This window comes from Gobio gobio, assembly GCF_949357685.1.
Source record: "Gobio gobio genome assembly, chromosome: 5".
Taxonomy (NCBI): Eukaryota; Metazoa; Chordata; class Actinopteri; order Cypriniformes; family Gobionidae; genus Gobio; species Gobio gobio.
Window position 1 is genome coordinate 53,340,815 of NC_137101.1, and position 27,673 is coordinate 53,368,487.

General features: G+C 40.0%; 1 protein-coding gene across 1 annotated transcript; it reads left to right on the top strand.

Annotated features, from left to right (window-relative positions):
- The first annotated feature begins 3,845 nt into the window (after positions 1–3,845).
- Positions 3,846–26,714, top strand: LOC307126173 (uncharacterized protein). The gene is made up of 2 exons (XM_079816579.1): positions 3,846–4,141; positions 24,621–26,714. Exons 1-2 carry the CDS (start codon positions 3,907–3,909, stop codon positions 25,322–25,324), a joined length of 939 nt encoding a protein of 312 aa, XP_079672705.1. The 5' UTR covers positions 3,846–3,906; the 3' UTR covers positions 25,325–26,714.
- The last annotated feature ends 959 nt before the right edge of the window (positions 26,715–27,673 follow it).

The window sequence follows — 27,673 nt, forward strand, 5'->3', positions numbered from 1 at the left end:
TTATTAACTTTTGAATAAATGCTGATTTCCCAACACGTTGAACTGAGCAATGCCATTGTACCATTTTAAACGCATATAGCTCAGTAAAGTCAGTTTTATGTATTTTCTGAGAGGGGGCGGGATTTTTGCTAGGAAAGTCGGGGGAGAGACACACACTTCGATTAGACTGGATAAACACATGCAGCATCTTAATTGTTAAGAAAATGAAACGAAATAAATGAATAAATCAAGCCTATATTACATAACACTAGGCTATATCATACAGCAGAAAAAGAACAGTTTGCCTTCTCTCAGTTGACCTGCTGATGAATTCCTCAAGCAGGGTCGAAACATAAACATCGCATTCATCAATAATATGCATCTAGACAGCTGAAATGGAAAATGATGGGCCGCCTCAAGAACTGCCTGCTCTCGCCGCTGCACCACGTCAGGGCTACTACTTTTTAAAAATGCGGGTCGGGTACAATATTTTCTTCTTCTTTTTTGCGGTCCGAGTTGCGGGCGGGTTAGTTGAAAACGTCGGTCGGTGCGGGTTGTTTATACATTGACCCGCGCATCACTGTCAGAGATCCATTTAGCGCATGTTCACAGAGGAAATACTGAAAAACAGCGCTGGTCCTCTGAATAATACTGTCTGTTTATTTTACCGACTGAGAAATCGATTCTGATGATTCAGTGAGAGACCCATTCATAATTTAGAACATAATTTTAGCGTCAAAATGTGCCCAGTTCAGTTACACAGTTTATCTTCTTGAACCTGTTGTTAAAGGTCCCGTTTTTCGTGTTTTTTTGAAGCTTTGATTGTGTTTACAGTGTGCAATATAACATGTGTTCATGTTTCGCGTGTAAAAAAACACAGTATTTTTCACACAATTTACTTATCTGTATACTGCTGTTTTCACTGTCCTCAAAACGGCTTGAAAGATTTCCCTGTTCTATGAAGTCCCTCCTTCAGAAACACGTAACGAGTTCTGATTGTGCCAGCGGTTCCCGTGTTGTGATTCGACAGCAGCTTAGGGCACGCAGAGCGCACGTTACCGGAAAGGTCACGCCTCTCACCATAACGGGGATGCATGCGCTCAATGATCTCTAAGTACAGCGTCCCTGGGAAAGCCAAACAAAGGTGACTTGACTCCGGGATGAAAATAACAGCGTCTCGACGACATGGCAACAAACAAACTATACGAACGCAACTGAACGCAACACTTCCTATTCTCCACGCGGGAGCAACAAGACCACGCCCCCTTTTTCGCGCGTTCTTGTGGGCGGAGGTTAGTCGACATACTGCTCTACTGACGTAATTAAAGCAGGAAATACCAGGATGTAGTCCTAACCAGCCGTTCGCTGTAGGCTTTGAAAGGGAACTTCTGTTAAATAAAATATCTCGCGTGGCATTGAACTTTGAGCTTTATAATTTTACAGGTATTATTTATGCTCTAACAGCAACATTACACACTAACTAAAGTTTGAAAAATGGGATCACGAAGAACAGGACCTTTAAACTGAATATACGATTTTTTTTTTTTTTTTATATCCACACAAACAATAAATTGTTCGTCACTATAGCAACAGTAGACCCCAGTTAATATACACCCGGGCCTCGCACATCACGTTCGCACAGGGCCTCGCACCCCCCTTGCGACGGGCCTGCTCAGAGGCATGTCCTGATAACAGCAATGATGTTTTTTTAAATTACAAAATATTATCTACAGCAGATGTTTCTATAAAATATAATATAACATTTCTATAAATTACAATATTAACTACAAATGAATGGCAAGTCCACCCTGTCATGTGTATGTCCACCCTATTGAGTCTAAGGGGCCGACAGGGTGGACATTTTGAGCTTCAATTAGCATATTAGCTTACAGCAAACTGTGACTAGCTAAATAGGTATATTTAAACTTACATATTTTGAAAATATTGTATTTTAATCACTTCTAGTATATATTATGCCGACAGGATGGACATGTCAATTAGCATATTAGCTTACAGCAAACTGTGACTAGCTAAATTGGTATATTTAAACTTACATATTTTGAAAATATTGTATTTTAATCACTTCTAGTATATATTATGCCGACAGGATGGACATGTTAAGCTAAAAAAATAGTTTTTATTACAAAATGATCAATACAATCAATTTGAGTAATATCTTATTTAACAAAATATTAATAGGAAAATATTTATTTTTTATGATTTGACTATTTTACTCTCATTCAATATTTAATGAGCAGTGCCTGGGACATAGCAAAATAACATACATCCTCTTATACAAAACTAAAAAAAGATCTTGAAAATGTATCTAAAGAGCCAAGTAATGCTTCTGTTATGAATAAAAAACGTACCCTAATACAACACACCCTTTCATAATCATTTGTATGTTAAGTTATCATGGCAAATTAGTTATTTATGTTCAGGACACCAAAAGGCACCCTACAGTGATATTGACCATATATATATATATATATATAATAGAAACTGGAGCAGGTGTGAATTGAGTCTGTGTTCACTCATTAGTGTTTAATTAGTATTTGTTTAGTATTTTTTAAATTAGTAATAGTGTTTAATTAGTATTTTTAATATTGGCAAAATACACTGACTCATGTGTTTCAAGTCGGACACATGTATGAACTCTGCTTTATCATCATCATCATCAAAGCTTTTATTCAGGACACACATGGTCCAAAAAACACAAACATGAAATATACCAATACAAACACAAAAACAAACAAACAATGCATATCACAAATTTGCATATAAACTAAAACGCCAGTGGTTCCACAATCTGGAGAAAAATCTGACTGAACTTAGTGTTGGGTTCGTCAGTGTTAAAATTATACTGTTTGCAGTTAGCCTACACATACATCTGTACATGATATTCCGCAACACTGCAGAGCTGGTGGGTACACCAGCATTAACAAACATCTGACTCGCACTGTTCCAACTCCATCGTGGCACCTTAAGCAGCAGCCTCATTCCATCATTATATGCTACATTCAGTTTCTGCATGCTGCTCTTTTTGAACTCATGAACTCATACACTCTTTTTAAGATGTTTGCTTTTAACACATTTGTCACTGTTTTAAGTTTAATATAGGGATTATCTGGTAAAAATAGTAGACAGACATTTCTCTGTACTTCAGTTATTATATGACAGCAGAGTGTGAACGGGACTTTTATTTTGGTGGGGCGATGTGACGTCATAAGGCTGCGCCGCGCTCCTCCATCTGTTGAGATTCGCCTAAAGAAAGGTTTGTTTTAAGCATTTAATCTGTTTAAATCGATAGAAACCGTTCAATGATTCCTAATTTATTCACTATTGAATATAACATTGTAATGCTTTATCTAATTTTAATGAAGGCTGTTTTGTGGGAGTAAATCGGATCCACACCGGTAAGAGATGCATCTCATTTCTCTTCCTCTATCGTGAATCAGTTCATCATAAACACGAGTTCAGTCTCTGGCGAGTAGTGATGCAGAAACTGAACTTTTCGAAACTCCGAGTCAATTGAATCAAAAACTTTGCGAAATGATTCAGTGATTCGAATCGTGACTCGAATAAAACGGTGTAAATGAACGAGAACAAACACTAACATGTGTTATGACAACTTTAACACACTAACTGCTAATGTTTTCATAAAAGTGCAATCCTTAAAATAAAATATGTAATTCATTAAATATCAAATGTAGATCATAAATGCCATGATGTGTCTGTAATCCCTCTCTGACTCTTACCAGTTACTGAACTACTGAACTGATTGAGACACTCAGAAATTGAGATTTGATTTTGCTGTCCTTTCCTTTCTGTTTTTTTATTTTTATTTTTTTTATCATTTTAAACAGGACAAACACAAAGATAAACTCTGGGTGAAGTGACTGAGATCCACGTGACACTATTATAAAGATGGAGTTCATTAAAGAGGAGAGTCAAGAAATGAAGATTGAGGAAACATTCAGAGTGAAAGATGAAGAAACTGAGGATCAAACAGAAAAAGAGGAGAGTGAAGACGTGAAGATTGAAGAAACATTGAGAGTGAAAGATGAAGAAACTGAGGATCAAACAGAAAAAGAGGAGAGTGAAGACGTGAAGATTGAAGAAACATTGAGAGGGAAAGATGAAGAAACTGAGGAACAAACAGGTTGGTTTCATTCTCAAAGCTGAACTCACTCATTTGATCATTATTAAAATCTTCAGCTCTACAGAAATAGAGAATATACAGAAGTATAATCATACAACGATTTAATCCTGAAGTAGCCTAAACAAAACAATAATTTAGTGTTTTAAACCCAATATCTACTTGCTATAAACATTTTAATATCCCTGCACATAAATAAAGGGTAACTAAACCCTAAACCAACTTTTTTTAGTTAATGATCTGTAATACTGGGGCTTTATTAATACTGAGGAGCTGATTCGGGGGTAACGTTGAGCAAGTTTTTACTCTTTAGACTAGCCTGGTCCGCTAACGTCCTGCCGTGGCTAGCCGTGTCTTACAGCAGAATATAAACAAGACCTGACCTGTGCCTGTTTATGATAACCATTGCTAATCTAGACCATGTTAACCACAAAGCTATAAACAGTGTATTTATATACATAAAACAATTATACACAGTACACACATATTTATTATGTAAATACAAACTTTTATTTTGGATTAGGGATGCACCGATCCACATTTTTTCACTTCCGATCCGATCCCGATACCTGAATTTGGATATCGGCAGATACCGATACTATTCCGATACCAGAGCTGTGTTTGCTTTAATATTATTATTATTATCATTATTGTTGATTTTATATGATGCTGACATAAACTCTACTCAACAGGCAAGTATGATATGAACATAATAGTGACCCAAATTATCACGGTTATCAATTTATATTTGAAAATCAACAAACAAAAAATAAATCAAGCAGCTCTAAGCACTTTTTTAAGCTAGATTCTGTGGGATTTCCTTCCTTATAATGGCCGTCGTCAATGGCAACGCATAATGCATAAATCTCTAATATTATATCTGTAAATATATTCTCAAGCAATATTCTCATCAGTGTTCTATCAGCTATGACACATTTAAATCTAGCATATTTTGTGTAAGAGCCCATACAGTATTCTAGTGAAATAAAGCATATATTTTCATATGATTTGACAGTTTATTTTATTAAATATCAAAAATCCAAAAGGTGTGCATCATACCTAACACCTAGATGAACACTTTACAGTCATTTTTATGACTAAGTCATTCTCTTCAAATGCCATTAAGTAGGGCTGGGCGATATGGAGCAAAAAATATATCTCGATATATTTTGCTATATCTCAATATACGATATATATCTCGATATCTTTACAGGAAAAATAACCCCCAAAAACTACTGCAAAAACAAATATGCCAAATACCACAAAGTCTTTTTTTTTATTGAAGTGCAAAGAGGTAGGCAGTTCATGTAGGAACAAAGTAGGGATGCAACAATACAGTTAGTCCACGGTTCAATACATACCTCGTTTTTTTTTACCACGGTTTTCGGTTCGGTTCGGTTCTGATGGCTAGTCGCATCAGATTTTTGCTATTCTATTCTTAGCCGAACAGCAAGAGCTTAAGGAGGAAAAATACTAATTTTTTTTATTGCAATACTCTTTCTTTATACTTACTAGACTTGAAAAACCTTACTTAAACTTAAAACTTTACTTTTAAAAAACCTTGTACACATTCCTAGTGTACTGTATAATATAAAATAAATATATATTTATAAAGATTTACACTGGCAGCTCAGAGCTGTACAGCAGCATATTAGTATGAAATTGAATTAATAAATGTAAAAATAAAACACTACATAGACTTCCCTATAAAATATACATTGATTCTTATTAAAGCTGTATTAGTTTTTCAGTCAAGAGCTGTGAGTGATTTTGTCTTTGTCTTGTTATTTTATTAACCACTAAAGGAATAGTTCACTCAAAAATGAAAATTCTGTCATTGATTACTCGCGCTCAAGTTGTTTTAAACCTGAATAAAGTTCTTTCTTCTGTTGGACATAACATATATTTTGAAGCATATTGGAAACCAAACAGTTGCTGGTCCCCATTGTAGGAAATAATAATATGAATGTCAATCGCTACTATCAGCTGTTCAACAGAAGAAATTAATACAGGTTTGGAACAACATTAGAGTGAGTAAATAATGACATCATTTTAGAATGAACTGTGCCTTTAAGGACAAGCGGCAGCGTGTTCACTCGGCTTCCCTGCTGTCAATTTAAGACTTTCACGCATCTAATATACAGACACACGCCGATTTTACTTTCACTTTAGACATAACCGACTGTGTTTATGTTAACCTTGTGTGTATTTGACAGTATTAGCGCAGTAAGATTTAGTCCAGTAATCACTTGTTTGACAGGCTTTTAGTGCGCGCGCTCGGGAAAGCGCATGGTGCCCTACGCACAAGGCTTTAAAACGCATGCAAATAATGAATTCTCATTCAAAAATAAAACAACTCATATCAAGGGCATAGTAAGTAACCTTCTCCAGCAAGCAAGCCGCTCTCTCTCCGTAGTGTACAGTCGCGGGAGTTCTTGTCTCGCAAAGTAATGCCGCCTAGGTAAACTGTATCTTGGATCAAGTGTTTGAGAACCAACTGTCGGCATTCATGGCAGTAGACATCTGTCTGCTGTTCGTCCGACGCCTTAACCGAGGTATCTCCATATAATGGAGCCAGTTGTTTTTAAGATGAGTTCTGTAGCCTCCGAGCTGGTTGCAGACGCCGCCATGACAACACGCGAGGGGAGGGGGAACAAAAGCAAGGAGGCGGGGGGCGAGCGAGCGGGGGCGAGCACAGCACAGAGAAGGCAAACAAGCAAAGTGGCGGGATCAGAATTAAATATAAATAATATATCGATATATACGATAGGTCAAAATCCATATCGTGTTTAAAAAATATCTCGATATATTTTGAATATCGAGATATCGCCCACCCCTACCATTAAGTTAGAAACGTGTATAGCCTACCAATGTTGTATGTAACTTTAGAGACGGTCCCTAGATTTGCGAACGTCAAGCCAACCCAATGCCAGTCATATCAGATGCGCTGTGGTTCTGCTGTGTTTTGTTTGAAACTATTTTCGGTGCTGAAATATAACAAAAACTGTCAATCACTGTATGATGAGTGAATCTCCTGCGTGCATCGCACGTTTATCTCTGCTTTGAGTGTAGATTTCAGCGAGAGTGAGAGCCGCACGCGCTCTGAACAAAACTACGCTAATCTGAACGCCTCTTATTATATTCATAAACTCAATATAAACACGTGTGATTGGTTATAATGCGCAACGTGATTATAACAGATGGCTTTTGAGAAGACCATAATAAGTTCAAAGTGGCTGGTGTGAGTGTTACACAGCCGAAATACACGCAGATGACGATTGTTAATATCAAGCCCTGATTATTATCTCTTAACTGTCACCCTAGTCTTGTCTGCTTTTTTAAACGTTTGATTGCGTTCGTTGTGTTGTACGACGCGAGGGAGCTTCCACCTCTCTGAATTACGGTTTTGCAAACATTGTTTATCTCAGCGGTGTTTCCAGTGTGAAGTATTTCCACACAGCTGACATGTTGGCTAGCCACTGCTCAATGCTATCCTGCTGCTGCAAACTGCGGAATGGATTTCCTGAGTGGGGCGTGTCTCATAACTCTGTGTCTCATTGAGCCGCGCCTCCGTTCAGGAAATCCATTCCATAGTTTGCAGCCAGCTAGCAGACAAGCCGGCGGGAATCACTTTTGGAAAGTGCAGACGTGGCTCATGGGTATCGGATTTCTCCGCAGGTTGGATCGGGAAAATCCGATACGTGAATTAAGCTGGTATCGGTCCCGATACCGATACTGGATCGGATCGGCCCCATCCCTATTTTGGATGCAATTAATCGTTTACAGCCCTACTACGTTCGTTCTAGACATCAGACATGAAACCCTCTGGTGCTCTTCGGTCATTTCTGACCAGAACATTTTCTGTTTTGAAATGTTAAAAATCGGAATGATATGAAACTTGGTGACTTTTCTTGCATTAGGTATGTAAACACACAAACAAATTGGGGTCATGATTTGAGCATGTTAATTGGTGGAAAAAAAAAAAAAGTAGCATTCATTGTCTTCGGTCATAAATGAATGGGAAATTGGCAAAACCACAAAAATTCACAGAATATTTGCGTGTACAATCTACAAATCGGCCACAATGCTGAAAAAAGTACACAGCAGTAAAGGGGTGACCCTCTAAAACATCAACAGTTTGATATTGACACATCCAGTCACACACACACGCACACTTATACACACACACACACACACACACACACACACACACACACACACACACACACACACACACACACACACACACACACACACACACACACACACACACACACACACACACACACACACACACACACCTATGAAAAACTGAGCCTATGAACCACTTTTAGAATTTTTTAAAATCACAGCTTAATCTGAAAAATATGAAACTTGGTGACTTTTCTAGCATTAGGTATGTTAACACACAAAAAAATTGAGGGCATGATTCAAGCATGCTAAGTGGTCGTAAAAAAATAATCCCACTTGTGCTCTTCGGTCAAAAATGACCCCCATAGGAAATGAATGGGAAATCTGCAAAAACACACAAATTCACAGAATATTTGTGTGTACAACCTACACATCGGCCACAATGCTGAAAAATGTACACAGCAGTAAAGGGGTGACACTCTAAAACATCAACAGTTAGATATTGACACATCCACTCACACACACGCGTATACACGCACACACACCTATGAAAAACTGAGCCTATGAACCACATTTGGAATTTTTAAAAATCACAGCTTTATCAGAATGATATGAAACTTTGTGACTTTTCTAGCATGGGGTCATTGGGGTCATGATTCGAGCATGCTAAGTGGTCATTAAAAAATACTCCCACTTGTGCTCTTCGGTAAAAAATGACACCATAAGAAATGAATGAGAAATCTGCAAAAACACAAATTCACAGAAAAAAAAATCTATATTTTTAACAACAACAAAAAAATATCTAAAACTTTATAATAAATAGTCTTTGAGATTTTTTTACATATATATTCAAATCCAACAAAAAATCATTAAATGTGTTCAAAAGAGAACTAGGGAATTCTCCATAGAGACCTCTAGTGATTACACCCATGGTTGCATGATTTCTTAAATAATTCCAAAAGAGGGCGCTAATCTGCCTTCAAAAAATATATATTTTGAAGACCTAGGCTGTGTTCGAAATCGCCCCCTATACCCTTAAATAGGGCACTATTTGAGTGAACATCCATTTTTAATGGTGTCCGAAACAATAGTGGACGTCTTTGAGTGCACTTTTTCAATCCCACCATGCACCGCAATAACGAGTGTACATTAGATGTACGCGCTGGAGAATATGCTTGTTCGATGCCCGATCGGCGTATGACAGCAAAGTCCCGCGAGAGCATTTCGAGAGCAAACGAGAAACAACTCCTTATGCGTTTGAAACGTTCTCTCACTCAACCAGACGGTGTGCTCTCAACGCACTGAGAGTCGCGCACTGAATGAATGAACTTACCGCTGTCCGATTCGCCCTATGTACCCTCATTCTCCATTAGCCTACTCCAAAAACGAGCCAACAAGCTTAAAGTTAACCCTATAACTCTTTACTTGTGTGGCACTGAACTTACTTGGAAAGGGAATAATAAAGTAACTAATAAGCATTTAATTAAAAAAAAAAAAAATATTTGTAGTAGGCCTATATATTTCATACTTTATAGTAGGCTACTATTAATATTATGGGCGTCAGAAGCAAAAAAAATGTCGGTGGGTCCTTTAACAGAAACATTTTACTGGAGTAGATGCAATTTACAAAAAATATATTTAAATATATCGGCTTGTTTAAACGTCTGGTTGAGGAAGACACACCTACGGAATACACAATCTTCATCAGCAGCAATAGTGTAGGGGTAAGAGGCTTGACGATAAGATTTGACGCAAATCGATCAGAGGTTCGAATCCGCCTTTTGCCAAACTCGCACTGATCCTTTTTTCCATCATATATCAGATCGGAAAGGATTTTATTTTCTATGAATATGAAGAAAATATTAGAAAAGTGAAAATAAAGCTACTAACGCGTTTACTCAGTGTTTATCAGGGTATGTAAACAGACGTGCTCAATTAGAGACGATAAGTGAGTGGGCCCAATATCATTGGTCTTAAAAAGTGTGTGAGTCGATGCCATCTCCTGGCGAAACGCGGGAATTCATTCAATGCACGGCGCGACTCTCATAGTGCATTATGGGTATTCTCTAGCCGTCGAGCATACATCGGTTGCAAACTCGTTATTGTGGTGCATTGTGGGTTTGTATGAGTGCACTTAATAACGTCCACTATGGTTTCGGACACCACTAAATGGCTGTTCCCTCAAATAGTGCCCACAGCTGAATCAATCATCCATCCATCTTCCGAACCGCACTGGTCCAGCCCAATATCATGCACACAGGTATAAATGATCCTTTTTAAGATGATTATTATATTGTTTGATTAAGGTTACATGCTAGTTTCCGTAGCAGAGTTCAGGATAAATCTTTTCATTATTACTGGAGCTGCCAAACAGCAAGTACAAACTGCAAAAACGGCAGCCTTTCCGGCGACTTAGTGTCCGAAATCACTCACTCGTTTTCGAAGTGGACTATATCAGTGGACTAATGTAGGGAATAGTGAATGAGGGTATAGGGGGCGATTTCGGAAACAGCCCTAGTCTCTATTTTATCCTGAAATACTGCAATAATTATTTTTATTTTTTTGTATAATTTTCAATGGCAAAAATAGACCATAATTATTGCATAAATATTAAAAAATACCATCAAATCATCTCAAAATACGAAATTAAAAAGAAAAAATATTACTGAAGAAAAATAAATTGCATTGGTTTTACTGGGGTGGAGGAAGTTTAATTTTTAGGCGTCTGGTCACTTATGACCGGGAAGATAACCAATGCAACCCCTAAACGAAGAGCACCAGAGGGTTAATACAGCTTGCAGGGCATAATATATTTGACACTGATTGTACTTGTAATGGCAAAAATTAATTCGTCGACATCACTAATAAGAGACAAACCATAATCCAATTGTCTTTATAAAGATTTATTTTCCTTGCAAGGAAGAGCCACGGTCAAACGCAGCCGCTCGAGGCTACCTTGAGTGTGAACTGGAGACACAAAGAAGCCGCAAGCTTCTTATAGCCCCAATGTCTAAATAACCCCCTCAGTAATTTCCCATACATCTGGCGAAACCCGCTGAAGGTTTCGCCTTGAGCAATTAAAAGCAAGAAACACAATGGTCCTTCATCTGTAACAACAGACAGAGTATCACCTACTCCTAATCAGCATAACTATTCAAACGCATAGATGCTAGTCAGGAACTCCAATTCCAAGAGCCATAAAAGATAAAAGGGGCAATGTTTGGGCTCCCACAGGTGGGGCCTCATTGATCTGACTCATTTAAAACACAATACAGAAAACAGGTCTGGAAGATTAAATCTTCTGTGATTAAATTTTTCCTCCAACATACTAAAACCCAGGGTTGGGGAATAACAGTAATTTGACAAGCTGTTTATTAAAATAAGATATTTTTGAGGCAGAGATGCATAAAAGTTTCAAAGTAAAGAAATGATGTTACTGGGTTTGCGCATCCCAGTGGACGACATTACTGATTATTTTTTAGCATCTGTGTTACCTGTGAGACCTGAAGAGTACCTTCCCCAACCCTACGTAACATCGCTATGTGAACTGAGCAACCCATGCCTGTAAACAAATGAACGTATACTTAATATTTATTCATTTTAATAACCAACAGTAGCACCCTGCCTTGCTTTGTAATGACACAAGGCTGGCTGTTTTGAAAACAAGCTGTTTTGACTAATGTTTCCAATAAACTGTTAGCTAAAGATCACATCAACTGCAACATGTTATTTTTAGTCTAGCAGGGAAAGATGAACTGTTGATATGAACGATCAAAATGAAAATTTGAACATTTAGCAAGCGTATTTGTTCTAGCAGTGGCACCACTCCGCAAACTGAGCAGTTTATCCACAGTCTTGATAGCTGAATGTTGTAAGGTGGCTCGTTTTTTCGCATTGAGCGAAAAGACTTAGCTCTCACACTGACTGTCTCACTCCTCTTGACTGTCTGTAAAATAATTTATTGTTAACACTCAAAATAACAGTCAGTCTTGTAATGTTGTCGCGTCCTGTTGTATTAGCTAGTTAACAAGCTAACTTTAAAAGTAACGTTAACTATGTTGATTTCAGGGAAAAAAGCTGTGATCGTTCTTTACCTTCCACGTCGTGCACATATCCCTCGATCCAATTGCCGTAACCTTTCAGCAAAACAGCCTGGGGAATCTTGCAGTCGTTATTTGCCCATTTTTCACCATAATCCATTGTAAATTTGGGAAGAGAAGAAAGGTTTGATGTCCACACACGTACAGCCATGATGACAGACGCCCGCTGCTGCGCTCTGTCATTGATCTTCCGGTTTAGAGTGTACCCCCAACCTCATTTTGGTTTTCAAGATGGAGGCGCAGTGAATAAGGAGAATGCTGTTCATTGATTCGAGTAAATGTTTTGACATTTGGGTATAAAGTGTTTTAATTCTATAAATTATGGTGTAAAACCGCCAAAGTGCTGCCCTCTTAAGGTTGAACGGTGGCTACTGCAGTTGAATTTTCCTATTGGACGTTGTGGGTTGATGGTACCTCCAACGGCTCACTATCCGCGCCCCCGTCACGAGCTCACCACACCCTCAGAAATGTTTCCCCCAATCACACGATGAGAACGGCTTCACTCCAGTATGAACTGTCATATTACATGAAGTAGAAACATTATGAATGAAACTGACTTGACACTTGCTTTAACATTGTTTTGAAGAAAATGCGGTTAAATAATGCAGTTGTCAGTACACGTCAGGCTTTTCTTGCGATATTATTGCCGCCCGTCATGTGTACAGATAATTTTCATACATGAGACGCGCTTTCAAACCCTGACACGCAAGTGATTGCCGCAGTAACGGACAACAATACCGTAACGTGCTGGCATATATAGTCTAACTTATTTGAGGAAATCTGTTTATAATAGGCTATTAGGTCTGAACTTATTGGTCCTGCGCTGCTTATTGATTCAGTTCATTTGAATGAAAATACACTGAATGTATATCAAATATCTGATCTATTTAGTGATATCAGATATCAGTTCTCTTGCGCTGCTGCTTCGCTAGCATCGTCGGCATCGGGAGTTAACGCAGTTTGGTAAGGCTCTGGGTCTGTGTCTACTGACAATTCACCCTCCTCCACTTCAGGTGAAGGTAGGAGAATGACCGCTCTGTTGCAAAGCTACTGGCGTCACTCCAGTCATTCTCCATCTTTGCGACTCGCGAGTCTGACAGCTGTCAATCAATCCGTCACTGCGTGTCTCAGGTGCACGCCCTCCGCTCAGCCCCGCCCTCGGTTCATCCCCTCTGTCTCCACCGGGCTCTGTCCACTTTTCCTGCATTTTCAAAAAAGTTAAGCTCTGAGCTGGGGTTTAGTTACCCTTTAAATCAAGCAATAAATAAGTCATAATCATAGACTGTAAAAAAAATATGGACGTAGTGTCCGTGACGTCACCCATAGGATTCTGATGAGCTGTTATGAAGCGCAAAGTATGGACGAGCTGGCCGTTGCCATCTTGACAGCGCGTCATCCCGCGTCACTCCCGGATAACAAAAAATGGGCAAAAAGGCGGGACGTGGGCGGAGCTTAAGTAACGTGATGACTAACAGACAGCAGATAAATGGCTATCCACCTGTCACTCGAAGTGGCCACGCCCTTAATTATGCAGAACTTTAATGCTTTATATAATGTAATAGTGTATAATGTATAAAAAAAATGCACCCCCCTCACAGTCGTCATGAAGGGCAAAATTAGCCGTATAGACCAAAACCACAATTTGTGCCAGGCTGGAAACATGCTTTATTCTGCTGTAAAGTTGGCCATTTTAACATGTGGCTCAATGAGATTCTGCTCCCTTCTGGAGCCTGTCCCTAGCGGCCAGTAGATGAATTGCAGTTTCAGGCACTTCCGTATTGGCTTCAAGAGAAACTGCGGGAGGTTGCCGCTTGGTCATAATTCAGGGCTCCAGACTAACATTTGAGAGCAGTAGCACCGGTGCCACTAACTAGCGCTGAGGGGCGAGGGGGGATTTTGATTTTATTTATTTTTTATCATAAAGGCCATTTAATCATAAAATGATTATTGTGTTGCATTGATTAGTGCAGTTACTAATAATATTACGGCCTAGTTTCACAGACCGGTCTTAGATTAAGCCAGGATTAGGCCTTAGTTCAATTAGGACATCTAAGCTTTTATAAACGTGTCTTAGGGAAAAAAAAAACATTAATGATGTGCATCTTTACACAAAACATTGAGCACGTTTACATGCACACTAGTAGACTGCCAACGCAAGTAAACCGCGTTTACATGACTTAATTAATAAATCGGGTTATTTCTAGGGCTGTAATCTCCCAGTCGATTATTAGTCGATACGTTCTGGCTCGACCAAAATTCTGATTGGTTGATTTTTTGCCGCGTTCATTTCATCAGTTTTGCCGCGTTCATTTCATCAGGTGGAAAGCACTAATTGCTAATGGGGGTGTTTTAAGAGCATCGCTGTTTCACAGGTAACAGTCTGTCTTCAGAACACCCCCATTGTTTTCACTTCTTTTGGATTAGCCCAACCAACTGGCGAAGAGATGTCTCTCGCTGGTCCTTTGCTTTTCATTCCCTGTTGGCTCAATCGCACGCCCATAGCGGTAAACTTGAGGAACACCCATCAACATACACATGAGGGGAAGCGAAGTGGATCTGTACTGTCAGTTTTGCCGCGTTCATTTCATCAGTTTTGCCGCGTTCATTTCATCAGGTGGAAAGCACTAATTGCTAATGGGGGTGTTTTCAGAGCACCCGTTTCACAGGTAACAGTCTGTCTTCAGAACACCCCCATTGTTTTCAGTTCTTTTGGATTAGCCCAACCCACTGGAGAAGAGGGACAGATTGAAGAAGGCTAGTTTTCTGTATATTGTTTATTTAATTGTGACAGCGTTTTTTCTGCTCTTGATCTAGCTTGTTTAATAGATATTAATTTTTTATTAAAGTGGACGTGCCTTTTGTGTTTAAGAGTAAAAGCTTTAAGTTAATAGTCTATTTGTGTCAGCCGCGAAGCTGAGCTCAGCTGAGCTCCTATGTTTGAGCTGCACAGAGCGGCTGAAATGATACTGTCAGTTATTATAATAGGCTACATATGACAAAAACAATTGTCTAAATTATGTTGCATATTCCTCAAAAGTTCTTGTGATGATATCTAGTTGACAACATAGCCTATGATTTCCGAAAATATAGTACTATGAGATTTCGCAGGTGCACGTGATGCAGCGCTGTCAGAGCCGACAGACTCGTGTGTCGGACTCATTTCAGAGCAAAATAATCAGCTCAAAAACGATTTAATATACTGCAAATAGCCTACTAATTTTTTATGTTTATTTATAATTCATTTAGGCAGACAACAAGGCTACCAAGTAGAGGGCTGCATTGGGATTGAGTCCCGCCGGGTCCCGCGGGACCCAACACAAATCTCGCGGGAGCGGGCGGTGTGAATTTTGCTGCGGGCGGGAATGGGCGGCTAAAAAAAACACAGCGGGAATCGGCGGGATAGGGAGGTTGCCTAACGACATGATGGAGATGTCAATAGATGATGTAAGAACCTCAAACGAGGTATTTACAGCACAAAAGCTAAGCAAGGAAAGTCTGACATTTGGAGAAGTTTCTCAATTGTTTTGGTAGGCAAAATCATGCGGTATGTATAACGTTATATGTAGGCTATCCACATATTGCGCAGCTGGCAAATACATAGCTACTTGATCATACCTCACCAAAAACGCTCAGCACTCCCTGCAGGTCAAGTTGACTGTTTGGTGTTTTTGACAAACAATACATAGAAGTTTAGTGAGTGGAAATGGATTGTTTCTAAATGTCCGTTTGCTATTTTGTGTTCACATTACGTTCTGTTGAAGCATGTTTTCTCTGGACTGACCGACGAATTGGGATCTGTTTGTTGTTTCTCAATCTGTTTTTCTGTTTTCTGTTTTGCAAAGCAGTCTATTTTTATGTGCAAAGTTTTTGATAAAACCGAAATTATATTTGAATGTATTTGTCTTTTTTTTTTTTTTTTACATGCAGGCCAGGGAAACGAAACAAACAACCCCATGAATCTCTTTAATAATATCAATACAAATACGTGTTTTTTTTTTTCCTGCGGGACGGGAGAAGACACAAAATCAATGCATCTCTATTATTGTGCGGGAATAAATTCTCAGAGTTTTGCGGGTGCGGGCGGGAGTGGACATACATATTGCGGGAGCGGGCGGGAGTGTAACACATACGTTGCGGGAGCGGGCGGTAATGGTCAGAAATTCGGCGGGTGCGGGCGGGAGCGGGATGAAGAAAACAGTCCCGCGCAGGGCTCTACTACCAAGTACTGCGCACAGTGCGCAGCTAATTCATTTAACTTTTTTTTTCCATTTTAGTCATTTTAGTCGAAAATTTCAGGACATCAGTCGACCAAGATTTTCTTTGGTTGATTACAGCCCTAGTTATTTCCTTGAAGTGACGTGAAAAATAATAATTTCCGTATCTGACTCCCAAGTATTCCTAATGTTATGTCAGTTGTAATAAAGTTAAATAAAGCTTGCAACATGTGGAAATTTAGGACTCATATTATTCTCTCGTGCAGTTACAGATGCAGCGTTTTAACTAAACCTCTTCTACTTCTGCTGCATGAGATGAGAACACATTTTTGCAAATGTTCTGGGTCTTAAAGGCCCTGTCCAATTTTCAAAACCGCATCTTTTTCTATGCGGTTTGGCCATTCGTCCACGCTTAAATGCAGTATCCAGAGACTGAAACCGAACTTTTTTGAAAACTCCGGCCAGGGTGAAGATTTTTAGAAACTCCGGTTGCACCGGTGTCATGTGGACAGTGAAACCGGAGATTTTGGCTTGTTGCGTCAGAACCGGAACCGGCAATAACCTTATTTCCAGGCTTCTGATTGGCCAACATGGCATTATGGTTAGGGTTTTATTGCCACTTGTTGGTTTGGCATGCTCTTGACAGCGCTTCCTAGCGTGTAATGCGTTTTTATGTGGACACAATTTATTTATTTATTTATTTTTAACGGAGGGAAATACTCGGTTTATGAAAATACCTGTGTACGTGTGGACTAGGCCAAAGAGTCTGTGTTTGTGACATATTTCCTTCTTTCTGGATGCGTTTAAATATGCTCTAAGGATGCGTTCCTGTCACGTATCCCACATGCGCACTTCAATAAGCCCACAGAAAGGCACAGGTTAATGCGTTTACAGTCAAAAACTACCTGTCAACCGGTTTATGTTTAAGCCGCTTATGACCGTACTCCGATAAAAGAAAACGGATTACCGCATTTACATGACCATGTTCGTTATCGGCTTATTAAGCATAATCGGCTTAATAATAATAATACGTTTTATTTATATAGCGCCTTTCCCAAGCTCAAGGTCGCTGTACAAGAAAATACATACGTATACATAGTATCAATGTAGAACATAGACATACAAATACACAGGGAAGAGGGGGGAGGAGAAAGAAAGAAAGAAAAAACCTAGGCAGAGGATGGTTGGAAATATACTGTAATGTATGTTTTTAGCAGTGTCGCATAGAGATAGAGGGAGGGAATTCCAGGCTTAAGAACGTGCATGTAAACACACTCAATGTAAACATATTCAGACAGGACTAGTTTTCCAGGGGGACGTTAGAGAAATTTGTACTTTGCGATTTTAATCCTGTCCAAATCTGCCAAGTCTTTTTTTCTCACACAACCTCCAGGGTAAATTACATACTGTTTTTCGGCAAATTCAGCGGTCCTCTGGGAAATCTAATCCTGTCCGAATGGGCATGTCCGTCATATTATCCTAACACTTCTCCTCATGTGTTTTTTGACTTACCTGAGCTACCGTTTGCACACCAGTCTTCAGCATGCTGTCATTTAGTTTATTAATAATAATATTAATGTTTTTTTATAGCGCCTTCAAGAACCCAAGGTTGCTTCACAAAGTAGTACAATAGTACAATCAATAGAAAAACAACGTTACAGTCAGCCTGCTTATTATTACAATCAAACAAGCAGATGGAGACAACAAATGACTACAGATAATGAACATAAGTTGAGAGCTACGGACGGAGCGCGAGCGCAATCCAGTGAAAGGTGGTAAAGAGTTCAGTGTGTCTGTGAAGGAGAGCTGTGAGGGCGTGCAATGATGACAGTGCAACGTCTCCATTAATTCATGCATGTAGTATAGTCTGTTTATTTTAAAATATTGAATTGCGATTCATTCGATTCTAAGCATTTTAACTCGATTATTGACCAAAATCAACGATTCAAAAATACATGTTTCAAGATCGATGCATTGAGAAAACGAGTGAATCGTTACACCTAAGCTGAGGCTGTCAGGTGATTTTAATTTTTTTTAATTATCTGTGGGTATTTGATATGAGACTCAACTAATCTCTGCGACTCTCCATGTGTGATCCTTGGAGAGTCTTTGGCCACTCAGACTATCCTCCTCATCATGCATTAAAGGGATAGTTCATCCATAAATCACCCTCAAGCCATCCTAGGTGAATATGACATATGATCTTTTTTCAGACAAATACAATCATATTTATATTAAAGGGGTCACGAACTGGCTTTTAAAAAATAAAATTATACTGTTGCCTGAAGTCAACTTATGATGTTCGGATAGTTTTTACATTCAAAAACATCATAATGAATAAGTAATATGCTATTTTATACCCTGTTATTTTAGTTGAGCCTAGCTCCTGAAACGCTTGCTTTTTATGGGCGTGCCGCATTGAAAACCTTGAAGTAAACGCCCACAGCTATGATTGGATTACAGTTTTGCATATTATAATAAGCTTCAGCTCCCCCATCAGTACATGTGGGAATTGTTTTGAAAGCGTGTGAGAAAAAGATTCGTCCACAGGGTTCACAAAATGTCTTTATCCAAAAAAACTCAATTTTTTTTACTTCTCATCCACCCGCAATTTATTGGAATGCTATTTTTATTGGCCCACCCGATCAGTGGATATAACCGTATCACTAACACACACACACACACACATACACACACACACACACACACACACACACACACACACACACAAGTGCACACGTGCATCAGCAAAACTTCACAGCAGACAAATCAGCATGTTCAAAGCTTCAGCTATTGTATTTTTTATTTAATTATCAAGTCAAGACACTGAATAATGCACATCAAGAAAGGAATGTTATTTCACTATTTAAGATAGCCCATCGGGCAGGCCGGGGATACATTTTGGACGTCGGGTTTTGCAAGCCCTGGCCTGTACATGTTCTAGTCTGATCTCAAAACACAGGACAATGAACCAACAACACCTCAAATACAAAGGATACTCCAGCCTGTGACAGTGTGGTAAGTTATGTTTAGTTAGACACATAATCAGTAGATATCAAACGATCTGTAACAATGCAACACTATCACACATAAAAAAACCCTGTTTTACTCACATTGGTGTGTTGCATCATTCCTGTTGGATCCAAATGGCATAGCATTGTTTTTAATCTGTCTGTCTGCAAATCCAGTATCGACCTGTCTTTTTTACAAACGAATCCACATTGAAATGAACAAGGAAGTTTTCAGCTCTGAAACTTACAGAATATTATTATTTACATTTACATTTTACATTTAGTCATTTAGCAGACGCTTTTATCCAAAGCGACTTACAAATGAGAGCAATAGAAGCAACTACAACAGTCAGAGGCTACAGTATGCAAGTGCTGTAACAAGTCTCAGTTAATAGAAGCAACTACAACAGTCAGAGGCTACAGTATGCAAGTGCTGTAACAAGTCTCAGTTAATCTAACACAGAACACACAGGATTTTTTTTAATTTTTTTAAAAAAAAATTTTTTATTTAAATAAATTAGACAGACAGAAAAATGAATAGAATGTTAAGTGCTATTCTTGATTGGTCAGGTGCTGCTGGAAGAGATGCGTCTTTAGATGTTTTTTGAAAATGGCTACAGACTCGGCTGCTCGAATTGAGATAGGCAGGTCATTCCACCAGGTGGGGGCAGTCCAGGAAAAGGTCCGTGACAGTGATTTCATGCCTCTCTGGTATGGCACCACAAGGCGTCGTTCACTGGTAGAACGCAAACTCCTGGAGGGTGTGTATGTCTGAACAAGCGAGTTAAGGTAAATTGGTGCAGAGCCAGTGGTTGCTTTGAAGGCGAGTACCAGTGCCTTGAATTTGATGCGAGCGGCTATTGGTAGCCAGTGGAGTCTGATGAAGAGAGGCGTGACGTGCGCTCTCTTCGGCTCGTTAAAGATCACCCTCGCCGCTGCATTCTGGATCAGTTGCAAGGGTTTGATAGTGCATGCCGGAAGGCCTGCTAGAAGAGCATTACAGTAGTCCAGTCTGGAGAGAACAAGAGCTTGGACCAAGAGTTGTGTGGTCTGCTCAGATAGGAAGGCTCTAATCTTCCTAATGTTGTATAATGCAAATCTGCAGGACCGGGTTGTTGCAGTAATGTGGTCAGTGAATTTTAGCTGATCATCGATCACAACTCCAAGATTCCTGGCTGTCCTGGACGGAGTTATGGTTGATGATCCTAGCTGAATGGAGAGATTGTGATGAAGTGCTGGGTTGGCTGAGACCACAAGCAGTTCAGTCTTTGCAAGGTTGAGTTGCAGGTGATGCTCCTTCATCCAGGCAGAAATGTCTGTTAGGCAGGCAGCAATACGAACACCAACCGTGGGATCATCTGGTTGAAATGAGAAGTAGAGTTGAGTGTCGTCTGCATAGCAGTGATAGGAAAAGCCATGTTTCTGAATGACCGATCCCAGTGATGACATGTAGATGGAGAAGAGAAGTGGTCCAAGCACTGAGCCCTGTGGAACTCCAGTGGCTAGATGATGTGACTTAGACACTTCACCTCTCCATGACACCCTGAAGGACCTACCTGAGAGGTAAGACTTGAGCCACTGGAGAGCAGTTCCCGAGATGCCCATCTTCATGAGAGTTGACAGGAGGATCTGGTGGTTAACTGTGTCAAAAGCAGCAGACAAATCCAGTAAGATAAGTACTGTGGATCTGGAAGCCGCTCTTGCCTGCCTCAGTGCCTCCGTAACCGAGAGCAGGGCAGTCTCAGTTGAGTGGCCGCTTTTGAAGCCTGATTGGTTGATATCCAGGAGGTTGTTCTGTTCAAGAAACGTAGAGAGCTGGTTAAAAACAACACGCTCGAGTGTCTTTGCAATGAAAGGCAGAAGGGATACCGGTCTGTAGTTTTCTAAAAGTGCTGGGTTCATAGAGTGTTTCTTAAGCAGTGGGGTTACCCGAGCCTGCTTAAATGCTGTGGGGAAGGTCCCGGTGTGAAGAGAGGTGTTGACAATGTGAGTGAGTGCAGGAGTAACAGAAGAAGGAATGGCCTGAAGGAGGTGAGTGGGGATAGGGTCAAGCGGACAGGTAGTGGGGTGGTTGGAAAGGATGAGTTTGGAGACATCTGCTTCAGAGAGCAGAGAAAAAGAGGGGAGTGTAAATGTTATGGTTGTTGAGATGTGCGTGTCGGTTTGTGGTGCGGAGAATTGGCTGCTGATGGAGGAGGTTTTTTGTGTGAAAAATGATGCAAAGTCATCAGCTGTAAGAGTTGATGAAGGAGGAGGGGGGGGGGGGGCAGAGGAGCGAAGAGAACGTTCTGAAGAGTGCACGAGAGTCAGAGCAGTTGTGTATTTTGTTGTGATAGTATGTAGTTTTAGCAGTGGAGACGTTACTAGAGAAAGAAGCGAGAAGAGACTGATACAGGGTCAGGTCAGTAGTGTTTTTAGTTTTGCGCCACTTCCTCTCTGCCGCCCGGAGCCCAGAGCGATGTTCGCGGAGAACATCAGACAGCCAGGGGGCAGAGGGAGTGGTGCGGGCTGGCCTGGATGAAACGGGACAGAAGTTGTCTAAGCAAGATGTTAGAGTGGAGCAAAGAGTGTCAGTAGCACTGTTAGTGTCCAGTGCTGAGAACTGAGCAGGTGGAGGGAGTGAGGAGGAAACCATAGTGGATAGACGGGAGGGAGAGAGTGAGCGTAGATTACCCCGAAAGGTAATCAGCGGAGGAGTGTGTGTTGTGTTAGGAGTTAGTAGGAGGTTAAGAGTGATGAGAAAGTGATCTGAGGTGTGTAAAGGAGTAACTAAAGTGACGTCTGTGGAGCAGTAGCGTGTGTAGATAAGATCAAGATGGTTACCTGATTTATGAGTAGCTGTAGTAGATACTCGCTTAAGATCAAATGAGGTCAGAAGAGTGGTGAAGTCTGCAGCCTGGGGTTTATCAAGGTGGATGTTGAAGTCACCGAGCAGTACCAGAGGAGTGCCATCCTCAGGGAAGTGAGAGAGTAACATATCCAATTCCTCCAGGAAGTTACCCAGTTGACCTGGAGGACGATAAATAACTACAACATGGATTTTAGCAGGGTGAGTGACAGTGATTGAGTGTGATTCAAATGAGCAGTTGCCAGATAGAGAAGGGATGGGCTCAAATTTCCAATCCTTTGAGATGAGCAGACCAGTACCTCCGCCCCTCCCAATCTGGCGAGAGGTGTGTGAAAAAGAGAAATTATTTGAGAGGGCCGCAGGAGTGGCAGTGTCTTCTGGTTTGATCCAGGTTTCAGTTAGAGCCATGAGACTGAGATGTGAATGAGTGGAAATAGATGAAATAAAGTCTGCTTTGTTTACAGCAGACTGGCAATTCCAGAGACCAATTGGAATGGACATTAATGTAGCAGAGGAAATGGGTACACTACGCAGATTAGTAGGATTACGGTGTCTAGAATGTACAGAGCGTGATTTACGGGTGTGTGTGATAATAGTAGAGATTTGGAAGCACATTGTGAATACGGGTCAGAGAAATTAGCAGATGAAAACAAGCAAAAACACAAAAGTGGACTAAGTATATATATATAGCTATACTCAAGTGCCTTGTCGGTGTCCTTGCTCGAGTGGAGTCGCGCAGAGTAGAGTCGAATGGTCTTTACACTCTTTGGTCTTCACACGAGGAGGGCTTCACACGAGGGCTGCCGCTTCCGCTGCCACGGAGTACTACTCAATTTATACTCGCATTAAATGTCGTTATTGAATACAGCTGGCTACTCCCAGTGAAACGCGTTAGTTCGCACGAGGTCAAACAATAACAAACCAGACTACAACAAACAGCCAACTACAGCAAACAGACAGCGTTCTAAAGAACAGCTGAACTACAGATCAAATGAGGAAAATGTAAACATAACTCACACACTAGCTGTTTTCCCTGATGTTCGATGCTTCTCTCTGACTCAAAGTAAACAATGAACGCTCTATATAGCACGCTGGCTTATGGCCACGCCCAGTGAAACGCGTTAGTTCGCACGAGGTCAAACAATAACAAACCAGACTACAACAAACAGACAGCGTTCTAAAGAACAGCTGAACTACAGATCAAATGAGGAAAATGTAAACAGAACTCACACACTAGCTGTTTTCCCTGATGTTCGATGCTTTCTCTCTATTATATTACCATGACATTTTATATATCAAAAGCTTAAGGGAAAGTTGATTTCTCAATTCATCACCCCTTTAAAAAATGTCCTGTCTAATCCATAAATGCATTCTGAAGTGAAACGTGTAAGAAAAATATCCATATTTAACACCTTTATAAAGTTAAATATCTAGCTTCCTGCGGACTGATTTCTGGTTTAAATTGTTAAAAAAGTGTGAAGCACTTGAAAGTGCTTGAAAGTGCTTGAATTTCAATCTATGAACCTTGAAATGAATAATGTAAAAAACATTTGACTATTTCCGCCACAATACAGTTTGCGCTATTATATTAAATCCATGGTGGATGTTGGTGAAAACTTGCATTTTATACTTCTTATACCTTTCATATTTCTAATATCTCTTGATGGGTTCAACATTTCATTCAGTAACGTTAAAAAGCTGTACTTGATCAAAGCTTCTATCGCTTGTTTCTGCTTTTCTTTGTTGTGTTTCGATTCGGAGATTCTGTACTGATTCAGAAGATGTACAGAATAGCGTCCCCTATGACGCCAGTGAAAACATAGACTGCCGGAAACTCCCGTCAATGGCGGGAAAGCATTGTGTCATAAATGATAGAAAATCTCATCAGTGGCAGGAAATGTTATATATGGGTAATATAGATTTTTGATAAAATATTTTTTTTAATCACGGAATCCAGTCACAAATGGAGCTTACTCTATAAAGTGGAAGGTCACAAAGTTTTTGGATGAATAGATCAAAAGTGTGACTGTACAATAAATCAACAAGACCATGGCCCTCCAGAACCAAAGCTGCCCACCCCTGATCCCTAGGATAGGAAAGGTTATATATCATACTACCCTGTACCCTACTATTGATGCTTTAAATGTCTAAATTGTTTTGTGTCTGTTTTTGCCCTAGATCTCACGGCATTAAAAGAGGCCAGTCATGAACTTAATGAAAGGAAAGAAGAGAAAGACCATTATGATGAACATCATGATTTCAAGACTAGAGAAAGTTCGACACAGGCTAAAAAGACTTCCTCACAAAAAAAAGCTCAAAAGCCAGGAACTAAAAGTTATTTCCCCTGCCAACAGTGTGGAACGAGTTTCAGACACAAAGGAAACTTTAAAGTCCACATGAGAGTTCACACAGGAGAGAAGCCTTACATCTGCCAACAGTGTGGACAGAGTTTCAACCGAAAAGCAAACCTTAAAGTCCACCTGAGAATTCACACTGGAGAGAAGCCTTTCACCTGCCAACAGTGTGGAACGCGTTTCAGAAGTAAAGAAATCCTAGACAGGCACATGAGAATTCACACAGGAGAGAAGCCTTTCACCTGCCAACAGTGTGGAAAGAGTTTCAGACATAAAGTAAGCCTTGAAGTCCACATGAGAATTCACACTGGAGAGAAGCCTTTCACCTGCCAACAGTGTGGAAGGAGTGTCAGACATAAAGGAGATCTTAACGCCCACATGAGAGTTCACACTGGAGAGAAGCCTTTCACCTGCCAACAGTGTGGAAAGAGTTTCAGACGTAAAGGAGATCTTAACGCCCACATAAGAGTTCACACTGGAGAGAAGTCTGTTGAAGGGTGGTTGCTAGGGTGCTCAGGTGGTTGTTAGGCCGTTGCTAGGGTATTCGGGTGGTTGCTAGACGGTTGCTAGGGTGCTCGGGTGGTTGCTAGACGGTTGCTAGGGTGCTCAGGTGGTTGCTAGGCAGTTGCTAGGGTACTCGGGTGGTTGCTAGGCGGTAGACAAGTCGAGCCACGAACGCTGTGCTAAGTGATGAACTGTGACTTGGAATCTCATATGCTCCGTTGTTTCCGGAAGAAAGCACTGAACGCAACAGAGAAAATAAATTAATAAAAATATATTTTTTTAAACTGAACGCAACAGAGTCTAGCGCTTCCAAAGGATACACACTAGAGAGACGGCGGATTATTCAATCGTGGCTCGACTCGTCGAGACTGTTTTCCAAGATGGCTCCTGTCTCTATACACGTAATGTTCTGTCTTTATAAAGTATCTTCTTATTAAACTGTTCGTACTGTTGGGGTAACAGCTTAGGACCCAGGACCAGTAGTGAAAAATGAAGACCAGGAGTCAGATTACTTAAAGAAAATTTTACTGAAGAATAGTTTGCAGTTTCATCAGCAGAAGCCAGCTCAAGAGGAGTTCGTAGGCCGCGCTCCCTCTAACAGTCTCCCCGCCTCCGTCTAACGTACATACAATTTTCTGAACAGTTATACTGTTTTCAAGGTCTAGACACGTCATTACTGCCATGTGGAATGATTCTGATTGGTTCTAACAACATGCAACGTAAGCAACTTTCCACACGTAGACAGATAGGAGCATATATCTCTAAAAATGCGTAGACTTGATGTCGCCCAGGCCCAGATTAGTCTCCAGTGACCTCGGAGGTCACAGAAAAGCATCTAAAGGTCTGGCATCGCCTGCAGGAAGGCCCATATCCAATACTGGATCTGCACAAATCATACAACGCACACACACAATACTCCAGAGAATACCAGTTTCCATCAAGGTCGGAACATCTTAACTAACTATCAACAAAGCACTTCTCCAAAACATGCTGATACTACATTTAGTACAGAAGTGACTTTATTCTATTCTATAAAGAAAGAAAAGTATATCAGAGAGGTACATTTCTGTTACATTTTGAGTCCCCAAAAGAGTCACATAGCTGTAACATAGATGACCCCGGGGGTCGCTTTAGGAAGACATACAGTTAACACATGCTGAGCTCTTCTCACTTCAAACACCAAGGACATTTGCCTGTCAGCACATCTTGACACAGACATCAGAGCTGGATTCAAAAGCACAGGGCAACTAAAACACTACAATATTCAAAATCACTCCTTGAATATAGAGAACTGATTTATCAAGATTCAAGATTCAAGAGTTTTATTTGTCACATACACAGTTATATACACAATATACAACTGGCAGTGAAATGTAAACAGGTCCGCTCCATGGACAGTGCAAATAACAGTTACAAGAAATTAAATAGAAATAGAATAAAGTTAGAATAAAAAGTATTAACATAAGTAGAATTATAAATAAATCAAGTAAAAGATAAAAATAGGAAATAAGATAAAAATAAAAATATAAAAAATATGTGGATGATAAGTGAGATAAACTGTAGACTTAAAAATAAGTGGTTAACATAAAATATATAATATGTATATATAAAGAAGTATAATGTGCAAGGTTTATTACAGGTTGTTACGCAGTAACAATAGGGACGTAAAGTAAAGTGCAGTACAATCAAATGTAGGACACTGTTATAACTTGATTATCATTCATTCTTATTTTAATATTGATTAAATATTTAATATTTAATATCATTCTTGAAGGATATGTGTCTGATGAAGAGACAAGTGATGTTTGGCTTGACCCTTGACCCTTCAGTACAATTACACAGTTCTCAGTGCTTCGGTTTGCATGTAGGGACCCTCATTATGCTCCCGTGTTAGTGTGAGGCTATTTTGAGCCTTTTAGTGGAATTAACTAGAGATTTAATTTGACTTATTCTGTGCCCCATAGACTAGCGTTATAAGCTCATCTGTTTTTAGAGATAAAACTCTTTACATTCGATTTTCATGAAAACGCATCCCAGAGAACGATCTAGTCGGTAACCATGTGTTAATTACCCCTAGGGTCATTTTTCACTGGAGTTGTCCTTTAACACAATTACACAAAAACTATATTAAAATAAGTTTCATCACTAAAAATATAATAGAATTATACAAATAAAAATAGACATACCGCTCAGTCAGACTCCACAAGAAGCTGCCGCTGATTGGTTGAAGAGTGTCATCCTCCAACTGTGGTACAGTGAGTTCAGCAGCTAAACACAGCTCAAAGGCCAGTTCTCTGTAATGCTCTGACTGAACTCCAGTATTACACGCCGTTGTAAACGATCATCAAACACAAGCACAGCAGAAGAATGACT